This window comes from Nannospalax galili, unplaced genomic scaffold, assembly GCF_000622305.1.
Source record: "Nannospalax galili isolate Female #2095 unplaced genomic scaffold, S.galili_v1.0 scaffold17, whole genome shotgun sequence".
Taxonomy (NCBI): domain Eukaryota; kingdom Metazoa; phylum Chordata; class Mammalia; order Rodentia; family Spalacidae; genus Nannospalax; species Nannospalax galili.
Window position 1 is genome coordinate 8487932 of NW_008342276.1, and position 16745 is coordinate 8504676.

General features: G+C 42.0%; 2 protein-coding genes across 6 annotated transcripts in view; one reads left to right on the plus strand and one right to left on the minus strand.

Moving 5' to 3' along the window:
- Window positions 1-16745, plus strand: part of Tbc1d31 (TBC1 domain family member 31) — a 75461-nt gene that overhangs the window by 55437 nt on the left and 3279 nt on the right. For 3 of the 5 annotated variants that reach the window (XM_008837991.3, XM_008837996.3, XM_008837994.3), the window contains 4 exons: window positions 7675-7815; window positions 9198-9392; window positions 10614-10752; window positions 15269-15364. In XM_008837991.3, the coding sequence (XP_008836213.1) occupies window positions 7675-7815; window positions 9198-9392; window positions 10614-10752; window positions 15269-15364 (571 nt within the window). Of the gene's footprint in view, window positions 1-2036; window positions 2130-7674; window positions 7816-9197; window positions 9393-10613; window positions 10753-15268; window positions 15365-16745 lie in introns of all 5 variants that reach the window. The other 2 variants (XM_008837997.3, XM_008837995.3) reach the window with 2 other exon arrangements.
- Window positions 12962-16745, minus strand: part of CUNH8orf76 (chromosome unknown C8orf76 homolog) — a 103252-nt gene continuing 99468 nt past the window's right edge. Inside the window, exon 7 of the mRNA XM_029565876.1 lies at window positions 12962-13618. The gene's annotated coding sequence lies outside the window, so the exon portion shown is untranslated. The remainder of the gene's footprint in view (window positions 13619-16745) is intronic.

A 16745-nucleotide genomic window follows, 5' to 3' on the forward strand; every position in this document is an offset into this window, starting at 1 on the left:
GTTTTATTAGTATCATAATCAATTTATGTATGAATTTTGGAAGCTTCAAACCTAGTTTGATAAAATACTAAATTTTAAAGTCTTCTATCCTAGTTTACTTTCTGTTGACAAACACCATGACCAAAACTAACTTGGGGAAGAAAGGGTTTATTTCAACTTTCAGTACAGTCCTTCAACAGGGGAAACCAGGACAGGAGCTCAAGGCCAGTCTGATAAAAGAAATTCTACAGTTGGGGTTCCCTCTTCTGGGTGTATCAAGGTGACAAATGAAGCTGTCCAGCACATCTTCTAAAACATTCCTTTTATTCATTTAAAAAATCTTTTTAGCATAATACATCTTGGTTTAAGGCTAATTAATTTTAATTGCCTTTTATAATCTGCAATTTTAAATTATCTCAGATTAATATTCTAGTGTTGTTTTAAAAGTATATTTTCTTCCCCAAAGTGATGCATACTCAAAAACGGATGCCTTTATCCCAGATAGTCTTGGGCTAGGGTAAGGTGGGTTTTGTTTGTTTGTTTGTTTGTTTTGGTCTTTTTGAGGCAGGGTCTCCCTATAGCCCCAGCTGACCTGGAACTCCCTATGTAGACCAGGCTGGCCTTGAACTCACAGAGATCCACATGCCTCTGCCTCCTGGGTGCTAGGACTAAAGGCGTGTGCCACCGTGCCCAGCCCAGGTAAGGTGTATTTTACCCAGTTCTTTTCAGCAGCAGCATGAGGCCCCTCCCTGCTCTTCTGGCCTCCCTCTTCAAGCTGCCTGCTCTGGCTGTGCTCCTACCCAGGGTGCCAGCAGGGATATGTGCACATGGCTGTGGATGGCCATTCACAGACACATGTGATCTGTTTGTGTAGCTGTTTGTATCTTTGAAAATTACTAAGCAAAAGAGCTTCCGTAACGGAAGCTCCTGCAGAGTACTGTGCAGTGCCAGCCTCTCCTTCCCGTCTTGACACCTTGCTCTTGCTACAAGCCTCACACCTGTAGCTAGCTGCTTTCCCCATAACTCCTAACGGTCAGTTGGTCTGTTTCTTTTACCCCCTGGGTGTTTATCTCTGATCCTACTGTGTTCTCATTTTCCCGCTTCTATTACGGGTATTCAGTAGCAGTCTTTTAGTCAACAATATCTAATACTTGATAGTGACAAAGGTAATGATTCGATCACTAAATGTTTGCTGGATCAATGAATGGGACTGGATAGCTGATTCATTAAGGGTCTGTTGCTTGCTTGCTTGCTTGCTTGAATCAATCAGTTAATTAATTTATTTATTTTGGTCTTTTTGAGATAGGGTCTCCTGTAGCCCCAACTGACCTGGAACTCACTATGTATGTAGATCAGGCTGGCCTTGAATTCAAAGAGATCCTCTGCTTTTGCCTCTGGAGTGCTGGGATTAAAGGCATGCACCACTGCACCCAGCATTTACTGTTGCTTTATTTAAACATACCATTTATTCTCACCCCTAAAAATAACTTTAGGCAGCCAAATACTTAAGAAAATTCTCTGGAGAGTGTTGTATCCAACCCTTGTCTTTTAACTATAAGAGTGAGAGCTCCCAAGTAATCAAATTTGGGGAATGGTGAACTCTAAGTTAATTAAGTCTAAGCAGAACAATACAGGTCAAACACTCCACAGTAAATTTCAACCTGGAGTTATTAGTTGTCAAATCAAATTTAGATATTTAATTCTTTTAAAATTAAGTAAGTTCTTTTAGTAATACTGTTTTCTGCTTCTTTCCACCCTAACTTCAGTTGCTCAGGTTCCCCTTAGCTGGGAGCTGTCGCTGTGATGAGGAAGAGCTGCCACCTGTTCTGCAGTCTGTCTGCACAAGCAGGTGGTAGTTGTGCTTGCTGTTTTAAAAGCATAAGCTTAATGGCAGACACTAGTCCTAGATTCTACCATGAGTCTTACTGCCTTTCCAATTACTGTTTCACAAAACCCAATTCCTGTCTTTTTGGGTGTATTAAGTGCTGTTAGTGGGTTGTCATCCAGATTACAGGATTACTAAATCCATTAAAAGTTGTTTCGTGATTTGTCCATAGGGACAAATGAGAGATCAGGAGATTGTTGCCCCAACCAAAGATCTGGAGATGAGACAGCTGGAGCTCGAGTCACAAAAGTGGCTTTACGAGAAGGTACAAATGGCTCCTCTCCAGCCTAACGAAAGCCTGGTCGCTTAGCCCCTTTTCAGACTATGTTTATTCCTGGTTATATAATGTTCCTTTTATTTGCTCTTTAAGCAGAACATAGTGTCATGGAGGATTGTAAGGAATTCAAATGTCAGAATGTAGGGTTTGCTGAACTCTAATTCATGTTTCTCCAGCAGCTTTGTCTCGTGTCTGAGGCACCAGATGTAAGCCCAGATTTTGCCTCAGGATCTTTTACCAGTTTACTAAGTTTTCCTGTGTTGGTGTAATAGTGACAATGACATCATCCAGTACAAACTGTTCATCCCTCATCTGAAACCCTGAATCTGAAATGCTCTGATACCTGGGACTACGAGTGCCTGCGTAATTCTCAAAACACTTGAGCTTTCGGGGATTTCAGACTTCAGGCTTTTGGATTAAGGACATTCAGCCAGTATCGTCTATACAAGCACTCCAGAATCCAGAACACTCCAAATCTGAGCCACTTGTCACCGAGCATTTCAGATAAGGGATATTCTCAACCTGCACCTCCAGGAATCTTGTAGAAACATGAAGCAAGAAATGTAAAGTACTTTAAATTTGAATTTTCTGGGAATTAAATCAGCAAATATCTAGTTAGTGTATATAATTCAGCTTTTAAAGTCAATGGGAAAGAACTGTTAATATACATTTTTATTTTAAATAAAATTGTTACTGAATCAGTATTAAAACCGTAAGATAAAATTCTTTTCCAAATGGCTACATATCCCGTACTTGTCACTTGTAGTAGCTAGTGTTGAGCCATAACTTGTTTAAACTTAAAAGTTTGAATGGTTTGCAATTTTTGGCAATATATTTACTTATGCATCGTTTCTGTATGTAATTGAAAAATATCTTTACTTTCAGCTAATTGTAAAGCTAATTAAAGGGGCTGGAGAGATGGCTCAGCAGTTAAGGTCACTGACTGCTCTTGCAGATGACCACGGTTCAAATCCCAGTACCCACATGGCAACTAACAATAGTCCATAACTCCAGTTCCAGGGGATCCAGCGTCTTCTTCTGTTCTCCATGGGCATTACACAGTACAGACACACTTACATGCAAGCATTAAACTCATACATATAAAATAAAAATAAATAATATTTTAAAAAATAAAATTCCTGAAAAAAAATAATGATTTTATGCACCTAACCCTAACTGCCTCAGAAAAAGGTCCCTAGGACCTACTTTAAGGGTAAGAAACAACTGGTGAGTCTATTCATATATGTATGGAAATAAGCACTTGAAAACAGTTGATATGTATATATATATATTTTTTTTTTAATTGAAGCTGGGTGTGGTGGTCATGCCTTTAATCCCAGCACTCAGGAGGCAGAGACAAGTGGATCTCTAAAAATAGTGAGGCGGGCCTGGTCTATATAGTGCATTTTGGGCCAGCTGGGGCTATGGGAAGACCCTATCAAAAAATGTTTTTATTGAATTTTTGAGAATTTCATACACTATTTTGATCACATTCAGATTCCTTCCCCATCTGCACCCCCCTAATACTTCTCCCCTCAAATTTCATGTACTCTATTATACTTATATATTTTTTAAAGGCCTATTGAGTCTAATTTGTGTCCACAAATGCCCCTCGGTATAGGTCCCTCCACTGGAGCTTGGTTAATCTACCCAGTGTCACACCCTTAAAGAAAACTGACTCTCCCAGCATCTATCAGTTGCCAATGGTTCCTCAGCTAAGGTTGGAGCTTTGTACACACTTTCCCATTTCTGTGCTGGGATTTTGTCTGGCTTGAGTTTATATGAGTCTCATGCATGGTATCAGCAGTTCCTCTGAGTTTGTAACTGACCACCTGTCTGGAAAACTTTCCTTGTGCTCATCCACCCCCACTGGCTCTTACAGTCATTCTACCCTCTCTTCCAAAGTGATCCCCAAGCCTTGGGAGGTAGAGGTTTGATATAAGTGGCCTGTTCAGGGATAAGTACTCTGAAGTCTCTTATGTTCTATACATCGATCAGTTGTGGGCCTCTGTGGGCATCTGCTGCATGAGGAAGTTTCTCTGGTGAGAGTTGAGAGATGCATTAATCTGAGGGTATAATGACAAGTCATTAAGAGTCAAGTTAATACTTTGTCTGTCTAGCAGAATAAGAGTAGTAGATTCTCCTCTTAGGGAGTTCTGCCTTTTTAGCTTACATTATCATGGAGGATGTTTGCTCTCCTCCATGCTCCAGCTACCACACCATTAGCATTTACTTTCCATTTCCCAACCCCTGGCAACCACTAATCTGTTTTCCATCTCTGTGGATTTGCTCATCCTGGACATTTCATATAAATGTGATGTTTATACACTCTGCGGTCTTTGTGATTGGCTTCTTTCACTTAGCATAATGCTTTCAGGGTACATCCATGTTAGAGAATAATTCATTGCTTTATTTCTTCCATAGGCAAATGATATAGTTCATTGTATGAGTAGGCTACATTCTGTTTATCCATTTGTCAGCCAGTGGAACATTTAAATTTCCAGGATTTTTCTGTGCTGAATAATACTTGTGTAAACACTCAAGTATTACTTTTTATGTGGACATCTTTTCAACTGTCATGAAAAAAGCCTTTGGAGTAGAGAGATGAAGTTTTTCTTTGCCCTCATGAATAGTAATTGATGTTTGTCCTTTCTATTATAACCATACTAGTGGGTGTGAGGTGGTATCTTATGTGGTTTGGGTTTCCTTTCTCTAGTGATTAATGACAGCATGTAAGTTATTTTTCATGTCACTGTGATAAAATACCCTGACAAAAGCAACTTAAGGAAGAAAGTTTTGGCTTAAGTTCAGAGCTATGGTCCATTGAGGCAGAGAAATCTTGGTGGCAGGAGTCGGAGGTGGCTGGTCCCATTGCATCCACAGTCAGGAAGCAGAGAGCAGCGAATGCTGTGCACAGCTAGTTTTCTCATTTTTATTAAGTCTGGGACTCCAGCCTAGTATGAAATGGTACCACTCACATTTAGGGTGCATCTTCCTGCCTTAGTTAACCTAATCTAGATAATCCCCCATAGACAGGTCCAAAGGCTTGTCCCCATTGATTCTAGATGCTGTCAAGTTGATCATCAATATTAACCATGACAGGTGCTAAGCAGCATTTCCTATATTTATTAGTCACTATATTTTCTTTGGAGATAGTGTAGTTAATATGTATTCATATTATAGGGCTGGAAAAATGGCTCAGCAGTTAAGAGCACCAGCTGCTCTTGCAGAGGACCTGGGTTCAGTTCCCAGCACCTACACTGTAGCTAACAACTGTCCATAACTCCAGTTTCAGGGGATCCAACACCCTTTTCTGACCTCCATGAGCGTTGCATAGATGGGTGTACTTGCATACATGCAGGCAAAACACTCATACAAATAAAATATTAAAAGAAAAAAAGCAAAAGAAAGAAGACATTTTAATAATGTAACAATTATGGAAATCAGCCCCACCCCCAGGAAGGTTATAGACCCTAGAGAAAAACCTACTTTGCCACATGCCTAGACCAACATAATTTTTTATTTTATTCTAAATATGCAACCTAATATATACAGACAAGTGCACCTTTCACCCCTCATCAAAGAAGCTTCTTTTGCAAACAGATGGAGACTAATACAGAGTTCCAGATCTGGTCAAACACAGAGAAAAAGTGTTTGTGAGATGCTTAACCCTAAGTGACACATCCTCAATGCAGCCTCTACACATAGGATGAATGTATCTGTCAACTCTCACCAGAGAAGTTTCCTGGTGATTAAAAGAGAAATCCACAATTAGCCACTGTGCAGAGAATGAGAGACCACAGAGTACTTATCCCTGATTAGGACACTAGTTCAAACCTCTGCCTCCCAAGGCTCAGGGATCACTGCAGAAGAGAAGGCAGAAAGATTATAAGAGCCAGAGAGGGTGAATGACCATAAGGGAATAGAGTCATCAAGACAGCTAGTCGGTTACACATATGAACTTATAGCAATGGTGACAGCACGTACAATTCCTCCACAGGCTCAAACCAGACAAAATCCCAGCATAGACATGGGAAAGTAGGTAAGAAATCCCGACCAACCTAAGGAATGTTTGCCAGTTGATGCTGCTGGGAGGGGGAAAGACAGTGTCTTACAGGGATGGGACTCTTGGTGGGCCCAGTGGACCTATACTGAAGGACATTTGGAGACACAAATCAGACTCTATAGGCCGTTTTATGGGGGAGGTGTGGATACGGGAGGGAATCTAAATACCATCAGACTTATTTATTGTATGAAAATCGGAAACATTCAATTAAATTTTTTTTTTTTTTGGTCTTTTTGAGACAGGGTCTCCCTGTAGCCCCAGCTGTCTTGGAACTCACTTTGTAGACCAGGCTGGCCTTGAACTCACAGAGATCCACCTGCCTCTGCCTCCCGAGTGCTGAGATTAAAGGCGTGCACCACCACGCCCAGCTCAATTAAATTTTTAAAAAATATTAAAATATGAATCAAAAAAGAAGGCATTGTAATAATGTGACAGCTATGAAAATCAGCCCCACCCCAGGGAGGTTCTTATCATGTCTTTGCTTAGTGACTTTTCTGAATTAATTCTGCAAACTATGTTCTTTGCATGCATAACTGGCCATTGATGTCACTCCTTAGCCTAATGGTTAGTGAATGCTTAGACAGATTTTCTTATTAGCTGCTTTGAGTGAAAGCCTCTGGTCTCTGTTGAGGAGCTTGTGGGGTCTTTTGGGGCATACCTGCAACACTCAGCAAGGCAGTTTACAATTGTGACTATGATTTCACCTTCTGATTGTATGAAACCTCACTGACAATCAGAATGAGAGATTAGCACCTCCTCAGGTCTGCGCACATAGCCCTTGACCTGGGCTGGCACTGCACATGCACATGGCTTCCTAGAGTCCCAGGAACATGCAGGACTTTCAAAGCCTATGTACATGAGTCCCCAGCGTTGCCTTTGTTAAGCTTTCGGATTAGCCTGTTCTAGCTATGAACCACTGCTTTAGCAGGCCAAGATCCTCAACTATTCCTCCTTGAATTGGTTTTCCTCTTTTTTAAAACAAATGTCCACAGAGAACAGAATACTCACACCAGATGTTCTAAGGGAGTCCCATAAAAATAGCTGAAGAATGAGTTATGCAGGGAACCCCTGGCCAGGTCAGAGAATGATCACTCTATGGGCAAGGTCTGAAGGAGCCTCAAGCTCTGTCTGGTCTCCAGTGTGGGCAGCCAAAGCTGCTGGTTTTCAAGGCTGATGCAGAGCTTGTAGGTTGGGTAGGAACGGCTTGCCCTTCTTCTTAAGACATAGCCAGCTTTTAATGGAAGACTATTTCCCAGCTTGCTGCAGTCCTTTTGCTAATCTCCAGAATCCAGAAGATACTGATTCTGACCATTTTTGCTAATGTTCTCAGTGCAGTTTTGGAGAAATTTTTCAGAGGTCTTTGCTCCATAGTTTCCACCAAGGTCGCACTGTTTGCTTCTTTGAAAAATAGATGGTTCCAGTTTTCTTTAAGGCCTGAATAAAGGAAAGTCCTCTTTTGTTTAACAGGATCTTACTAGAAATCAAGAAGCTGTTACAAAAGAAATACGAGAAGATGCAGATGCCCATAGACGAAAAGTGGCTCTTGAAGAGCATGTGTTTCAGAAGCTGCTAGAAACTAGCCAGACCCAGAGCACAGAGACTCAGAAGGTAAAAGCATGATAAACCTGGTGCCCGCAGCAGGGAGTTTATAGCTGGTGTTCTTTCTAGAACACAAATGTAAGTCTTTGAAGTTGCAACAGTCTCCCTTTGTCTCTTTTTTCCTTTGCCTCTATACCTAGAGCCTCATAGCTTTCTCATGACAGGTTACTGACCGTGCTGGTAGTCACACACATGTGTCTTTCATACCCTTTGAGAACATTAAGACTTAAAACAGGAGAAATAGTAACTACACGTTAATACTGTTCTGCTGTGTTCCATCTCAGAAATTTTCCGAGTGCACACAATGGCAGAGCCTCAGGTCCCTCCTGGCATATAAGCCAGACTCTCCAAAGCATCTTCTGTGGAAAACTCATAGCTTTATCTAGTCACACAGGATGGTCAAGTCAAGATTGGAAGTGCTGCTGAAAAGTCGGGGTTATGCCAGATCTGAGGGATGTTGGACATTGTGAAGCCTTGAGAAAACTTCCCAAACTTATTTTATAGAATTTCTTATAAAGTACCCTTTTAGAATGCCAGCGTGAGTGAACTGGAATAGAGCATGAGCCGCTTAGAAAATAACTTTCTTGGCTATCCTTTTAACACAATGTTAACAGGGCATGTGTTCCAGGCTGGCCCTGTTCCAAAAGCAAGACTAGTGGGGGCTGAGGAGAGCACCAGTCTTAGATGACCTCCCAAAAAACCTCCGTGTTTTCTCGTGAAGGCTTTTGTACAGTCTGAAAATGGACTCTTTCACAGCTTTTTTAGAGTGTTAAAAACAGAAATTGTTGAATCTTACCCATTCCCTAAGCCTGGAAGTTCTGAACCTCGGCTGTAAATTAGAATCACTTTAAGAGCTTAAAGTTTTTTGTTTGGTTTGGTTTGGGTTTTTTCTTCTCCTTTTCTTTTGAGATGGGGTGTAGCCCTGGCTGGCCTTACATACACAGTCTTCCTGTCTCCTCCAAAACCTTTTTTTAATATTTTATTATTTTTATTTTACGTGTATGAATGTATCGTCCACATGCATCCTTGTCACCCAGTGCCTGCAGAGGTCAGAGGAGGGCATCAGATCTCTGGAACTGGATGGTTGTCAGTCGCCATGTGGTCACTGGGAACCAAACCGGGGTCCTCTACAAGAGCAGCCAGTACCCTTAACAGCTAAGCCATCTCTCTAGCCCTCAAAAACTTAAAAAAAAAAAAATCAGCATCCAGCTTCTCTGGAGATGGATTTAACTGGTTTATGGTGGGTCCTGAAAGTTTATTTTAAACATACCTAGTGACTGTACAGTACCACCAAGGTTACGAACAACTGTCCTAGACATTTGGATGCACTGAGTGGAGATGCCATGATTCTATACAATTTCTCCTTGTTTCTGAAATTTACTTTTTCTCAGGTAATTAAGGAAAATTTGGCAAAAGCTGAGCAAGCCTGCCTAAATGCCGACTGGCAGATTCAGGCTTTACATAAACAAAAGTGTGATGATCGACAGCGCAGTGAGGGTTACCAAGAAGCAGCCAGTCTCCTCCGGAAGAACAGAAGGAAGGAGATTGAAGTATTGAATTCAGTGGTGCAGGAGGAAGCCAAGAAGGTAGAAACCCTATCGATTTTGCGTGTTAAGATAATCTGAAGTTTTTCCTTTGGTGCTGAGTATTGGAGCCAGAGCCTTAACAGACCAAGGCAGGCACTTCACTACTGAGCCATGCCACCAACCTGTTAATAATCAAATTTCAATGGATGTTATCAGGGAAGTCATCTAGTAGTGATGCTACTTAAAAACAGTCAAGCAGCTTTCTCGTTTGCATTAATATGCCTCAGCTTGTCCACTTTTGGATTGGTTCTGGCTGATCCAATAGTATTACTGCTTTAATTTACCTAATTCTTTTTATTTCTATGTGCGTGTTTTGTCTGCATGTATATAAGTGCACTCATGTTGTGCAATGCCTGTGGAAGCCAGAGGAAAGCATTGTGTCCCCTGAAACTGGAGTTAAGGATGGTTGTTAGCCACCATGTGGGTGCTGGGAACTGAACCTGAATCCTCTGCTAGAGCAGCCAGTGCTCTTAACTGCTCAGCCATCTCTCCAGTCCCTTAAGATTTATTTTTATTTTATGTGTATGGATGTCTGCCTACATGTATGTATGTGTACCCTGTGCATGCCTGGTGCCCACACAGGTCAGAAGAGAGCATCAGATGCCCTGTAAGCTGCTTTGTGGGTGCTAGGAACTGAACCCAGGTCTTTTGCAAGAGCAGCCAGTGCTCTTAACCACTGAGCATCTCTGTAGCCCATTTTGGGCTATTTTAAATCTATTATTTAGTTGTGCCCTGAACTCATTTTAAGATGAATGTTTTCTTACTTTATGGGGGAAAAGTGGGGCTAGTAGAAATCATTAGACTTTTATACCTGTGCCAGTGTATGTCCCAGAGCTGGGCAAAGAACTAATTTTCTGAATTTTGTCATCTTTGCTACTAAGGGTAGCTTGCACACTAAACAGAAAGTAATTGCCATTGCTAGGAAGCTGGCTTGGTCTGATAAGGCCTGGAACCTATGGAAAGGAATTACTATGTCACTGGGACAGTTGGGAGCTGGCTGCGTGCTTCATGGAAGGCACCAACCAAGCGATAGTAAAACATAGGTCTGCTCTCAGGCTGTTCCATAGCCCCCACAGGCACCCCAAGTCTCATAATAGCAAACAGGGTCTGCGTGTCCTGGGACTGTGAAGGAGTAAGGGGTAGAGCAACCCGAAGGGGCTCATTCCCTCGAGCCTGCCTTACTACAGTTTCTGACGCTCTTTCTGCCCTACTTGTATGCAGTGGAAGGAAGCTGAAGAAAAAGAATTTCATCTGCAATCAGAAAAGAAAGCTGCTGCACTTTCAGATGCATCTAGAAAGTGGTTTTTGCAGCAGGAAATAAGTGCAGCTTTAGAACATGCTGGAAACCCACTGCATGAAGGTGAGTATCCATGGAAGTCGGTACTGTTACTGGTTCCTTATAGTATGCTGTTACCCTGAGTCAGTTCTGGAGGCCTGTTTTGGTACTTGCATTCAAATTATGTTCCACTAAAAGCTAATACTATGGAGCAGGGGGGCTGCAGAGGTGAAACTGCTGAAACACAGACCTCCAATCAAGAAGAGCCTTGGGTTAGATATTGCTTTGCCTAGCGTATATGAGACCTGTACAATCCCCAGTACAGTACCCACAGAAGAAAAGAAAAAAGAAAGCCTCAAATGTCCCGTAGAATTCTTATTCCATAGATCCTTGGCATTCTCTTAATCGTCTGGAATCTGGTTTGTTCCCAAAGGACTACTTCTAATTTATTTTAGTAAGAATATGTGTTTTGTCAAAATACTTTGGAGGCTAGAGAGATGATTCAGCAGTTAAGAGCACTGGACGCTCTTGCACAGGACTGGGGTTCGATTCCCAGCACCCACATGGTGGCTAACAACCACCTATGACTCCAGTTCCAGGGGAATCTGACACCCTCTTCTAACCTCTGTGAACATTGCATGACACGTGTGCACTTCCATACATGCAGGCAATGAACTCACACACATAAAAAATAAAAAAATAATAAAATAGTTGATCCCCAGAACAATAGTATATTAAAGTACCACAAAGAATCTTCTTATAAGACTAATCAAATATTAATAAGGCTTACAAATAAGATCAACTGAAAAATCATGTTTTATCAGACTAATGAGATGGCTCAGTGCATAAAGACATCTGCTGCAGAGTCTAAGACCTGGATCTGATCCCCAGGACCCATGGGGTAGAAGAAAAGAACTGATTCCCACAAGTCAAACTCTGACCTCCACATGTACACTGTGGCACACATGCCCACACATGTACACACACAATAAATACATGTCATTTTAAAAAATGAAAATTATGTTGGGTTTGGTGGCACACGCCTTTAATCCCAGCACTCAGGAGGCAGAGGCAGGTGGATCTCTGTGAGTTCAAGGCCAGCCTGGTCTAATAGCAAGGTCTAGGTCAGCTGTGGCTACAGGGAAACCCTGTCTCAAAAAAAAGAAAGTTATAATCTAACATTCTAAAACAGAGTACAGGCATGTGAACTGCTCCCTGCATTTTGTACTGTCTTTTCTTTTAAAAGGTAAACATTATCTTTTAAAACCTCAGTTTCACTGGTACAGTTGCACTGCTAGAGTGTTTCCTTGTTTACAGTGCTCCAGCTTGTCACACATTCAAGCTGGATGTGGGGGTGACACAACCCAAGCAGTCAGGAGACTGAGGTCCTCATGAGTTTCAGGCCTGCCTGAGTCATGGGGGAGAGGGAGGATCTCCATATAGTAGAATCTTATTCAGCCATAAAAAGGAATGATCCATGATCCATGTTTCAAAATAGTTGAACTCTGGAAACCTCGTGTCTAGTCAAAGAATCCAGACACTAAAGGCTCCATACTGTGAGTGTCTGCTCATATGAAGTGTACACAGATGTGAGGTTTCTTTGTGGGGCAATGAAAATGTTCTAAAATTAGTGATATTGGTTGTATAACTTTGAGTATATTAGTAACTCTGAATTATTCACCTTTAAAAAGTGAAATAGGGGCCAGGCATGGTAGCTCGTGCCTTTTGGGAGGCATAGGTAAGTAGATTTCTGTGAGATCAAGGCCAGCCTGGTCTACATAGCAAATTCTAGGCCAGCTGGGGCTACACGGAGACCGTGTCTTAAACAAACAAAAACGAGAATTGGCCAAACATGGTGATGCATTCTGTAATCTCAGCACTTGGGAGGTAGAGACAAGAGGATCAGGAGTTCAGGGCCAGCCTGTGCCACATGAGACTCCCTCAAAAGGAGGAGTAAATTATGATATTTAAATTATATGTCAATAAAACAGCTTCTTAAAAAACATACAAAACCAGGCCAGTTAGGTGGCTCAGCAGGTAAAGTGTTTGCATGCAAGCTTAATAACCTGAGTTCAATTCCCAGAACCCACAGTGGAAAGAGAAACAATTCCTGAAAGTAGTCCTCTGACCTCCACACCTTGGCATCTGTACACACACACACACACACACACACACACACGAAAAATAATAATAAAATAACAGTATTGAACAGTGTCTACCCAGAAATATTGTTGCTGGGTAGAGCCCTTGAATCGGGTTTCAAAATTACTAGGTATTGAAGCAAGAATGAGAGTGCTTAGGGGAAGGAGATGACACTTGGGACAGACAGACAGATCACATCTGCAGACTGCTTAGGGTCTGCCGCAGGTTTGTAGGAATCAAGCACAGCCATAGTCACTGAGCCCTGTGACTCTAGTTAGTTTCTTTAACCATTTTCTAGTCACCCGTTTCTCATTTGTAAACTGAGAAGATTGTAAACTTTGGGATCTTTCATTTTGTTATAGTTCTAGCATTTTATTATACTGTTTTTCTAACCACTTATGGTTTCTGACCAGAAACTTCTCCCAGAAACACACACACACACATATTGCCAATTTTTGTAAGAATTTTTGTGGCTTCATCACCAAAAAACCCTCATGAATTCCTATTGGTCCTAAGACAACTTGATGAGCATGACTCAGCAATGGTAACAAAATTACCTATGCTGGTGGTAGTCAGGGCAGCAGGAAGAGAGAATCCGTGCCCAGGGATTGTTCTAGATAAGACGTCTTGAGACAGGAGAACGTGATGCAGGCTGCAGGAGTCTCAGCTGCTAGACAGGTGTGCTTTGGGCCTGCCCCAAGTTGATGAGGAATGAACACAGACACAGATTTGATTGGTAGGTGCAGCAACAGTCGCTGGAAGGTTCTTTAGTTTCACAGGTCAATCTGCTGAGCCAGTGCTTGAAATACTGCTGTGGGCAAAGGAAAGCCAGTGGTTTAAGCTGGAAAACATCACTGAACAGCCTCTGCGGACACTGAATTACACAGCACTGGTGGCATGGGATTCAGAGGACAGTGAGACAGGGGTGGCAGACCTCCGCTCTGTGAGAGGAGCCAGAGCCCAACTTGGGGCTCATTTGCTGCATGGCCGTGGTGCCATTGCCTACACTGGGACGCTTGAAAGCTGGCCAGCTTATTAGCTGGCTCCATTTTCTGAAAGTATTTTATTTAAAAGTTATTCTTCCCTATGTAAAGTAGTTGAATCTGCTTTTCTTTTTTTCTTTTTTTTTTTTTTGCATTTAATTGTAAAATTTATCTCATTCTTTTAAGCATACTTTTTTTTTGCATTTCATTACAGCTTTAGCTTTAACATATTCAGTAACAATTTCCAATTTCCAAGGATACATCTATTTCAAAAGTGTAAATTTTTAGGTTCACAGTTGAATTAATATAGTTATACAATATTGAACTCAGTAGAAACCCTGTAAGACATAAAATTGAATGTGAGAATCTGCTTTTTTGATATTTTTCCTCTGAGTACGTTCTTACTAGAAGTTCTTCCCTGGAGCAGTGCAGATCTGTGACAGGACAGCCGCGTTTGATGGTGGCCTCCGTATTCCATTCCCTCACACCAGTTCAACTTAGTCACATTGTTTTAATGATTCATTGAGTCAAACTCTGAGCACTAGCTCTGGAGATTAGGTAAGAGGCTGCATCATGGTGAGTCAGTGAGACACTCATAGAGGCCAGTGATGAGAGTTAGATAGGAAGAGACAGGGATGACTCAGATGGTAAGTGAACCCGCTTTCAAAGACCTTATCACCATACCAAATGTGGAACTGTAGGAGTTAGGAGAAAGTAAAAACACAGCTGAAAAGTGAGTGTCGATGTTTATTTATTTATTTGGTCTTTTTTGAAACAAGGTCTCCCTGTAGCTCCAGCTGGCCTAGAACTCACTATGTAGACCAGGCTGGACTTGAACTCACAGAAATCCGCTTTCTTCTGCCTCCCAAGTGCTGGGATCAAAGGCATGTGCCACCACACCTGGCTGTGAGTGTTGATGTTTACATTTAAATTATGTTGGGTGCACGTGTGTGGAGGTCCAAAGACTTGAAGACAACTTGCAGGAGTGGCGTGCTTCTTCCACTATGGGGGTTCTGGGTATTGAACTCAGGTCGGCAGGCTTGGCAGCAAGCATCTTCCCGTTTCTGATTCTGGTTTGTTGTCTACCGTTCTGATTAGCCCTGCCTGGCTCAGCAGCAGCAGCTGATCAGGCCACTCTGATCTTTTGCTGGGAAAGGAACCTAGAGCCTTGTTCATGCCAGGCAAGCGCTCAGCCACAGAGCTGTGCTCCCAGTCCCTGGTGTCTATTTTTTAACTGTTTCTTGGCTTTTTGTTTTGCTGAAGGTGTTCGTAAAAGCCATTACTAGAACTTCAGCCCAGCTCCTGATTCCCACCACTATTCTTTCCTTGGCCACTCATGGCTTCAGGGCTCTTCTCAGAACAGGAGAGGAAGGGGATTCTAACTGCCTATGGAAGTGTTCTATTGAAGACTGCTTGTGACTGGTAGAGGGTTTCTGCTCCCTCACATACACCTTTCTTATCTCTTCCTTTTCTAGCAGTGCCCTGGCTCCAGAAAAAACAGGTAGCCTCAAGCTGTTTGCCCCAAACCTCACCATTAAGTGAGGGTTCTGAAATGGATCCCTCAGCACAGAGTAAGTTGATGAAAACCCTCTGTCAGCTTACACTGCACAGTATTTAAGCACACTGAGGCTGAAGTGATAGGTATACTGTGTTGAAGCATTTTTCCCAGGGTGCCGACAGGAGAAACTGTAGAAGGGGCAGCAGGAACCAGTTCAGCTGGGGAGGATGGGATGGAGACCAGCCCCAGAAAAGCTGCCTGACAGATGCATTCTCGCTGTTCCTCAAACAGAGCTGGAGCTCTAACAGAAGGCTAGCTCTGACCAAGCTAGTAACATGAGATGCAGAGCTACCTTTGCATCTTTGAGAAAAGAAATCTCAGGGCAGGTTGACTACTCACAGTGACTAGCTTGGGGTGGGCTAAGTGACTTGTGATCTTGAGACTTGTTGGGGGATGGGGTGGGAGGGGGGTTAATACAGCATCAGCTTGTTAAAGAGCTAACAATCTCCCAGTAAACTCTTATTGCTTATACAAATAAGAAGCCAGACCTAGTGATGAAGGGCTATAATCCCAGCTACTGGGAAGCTAAGGAGGAAGATCATGAGTTCAAGGACAACCTTGGCAACTTAGTGATACCTTTTCTCAATATAGAAAAGGCTAGAGATACAGCTCAATGTGAGGCCCTAGATTCAATTCCCGGTATTTCAAAAAAGCCAAAACTTTTTTTTTTTTTAAGTAAGTAAAGGCTGGAGAGACAGCTCAGGGATTAAAAGCACTTGCTGTTCTTCCAGAGGACTCAGGTTCAATTCCCAGCACCCACATGGCAGCCCTATCATCTTCTTCTGGCCTTTGCAGGCACTATATACATACCAGCCATCAAAACACTGCACAAATGCCAGGTGTTATGGTGCACACCTTTAATCCCAGGACTCAGGAGGTAGAGGCAGGCAGATCTCTGTGAGTTAAAGGCCAGCCTGATCTACATAGTGAGTTCTAGGCCAGCTGAGGCTACAGGGAGACCCTGTCTCAAAAAGATGAAAAGGAAACAAATAAACAAAAAAACCCGCTGCACAAATAAAAATAAACCATTTTTTTAAAAGTGCTCCTAGAAGAACAAATCTTTATACAGGGTCTCCAGATGAGCTTTATGAGAAATATTTCTAATAATAATGGATGAGATTCTAGTATTGTGTAAAGTTTTTTTTTTTACCAATTCCTATTTTATATGAATCTATAAGTTCTGGGCTAGAATAAGAATTAAACCAGGAATGGGATCATTTGCAAGTCAGATGAAATGTAAGAGACTCAACTATTCCCTGTTTGGACACATGAGAACTTAAACATTTTAATTTAAATTTTTTTTCTTTTATTTTTTTATTCTCACATATTCCAAGCTGACCTTAAGCTGGAATGTAGCCAAGTATGACCTTGACCTTCTGATCTCCCTGTTTCCA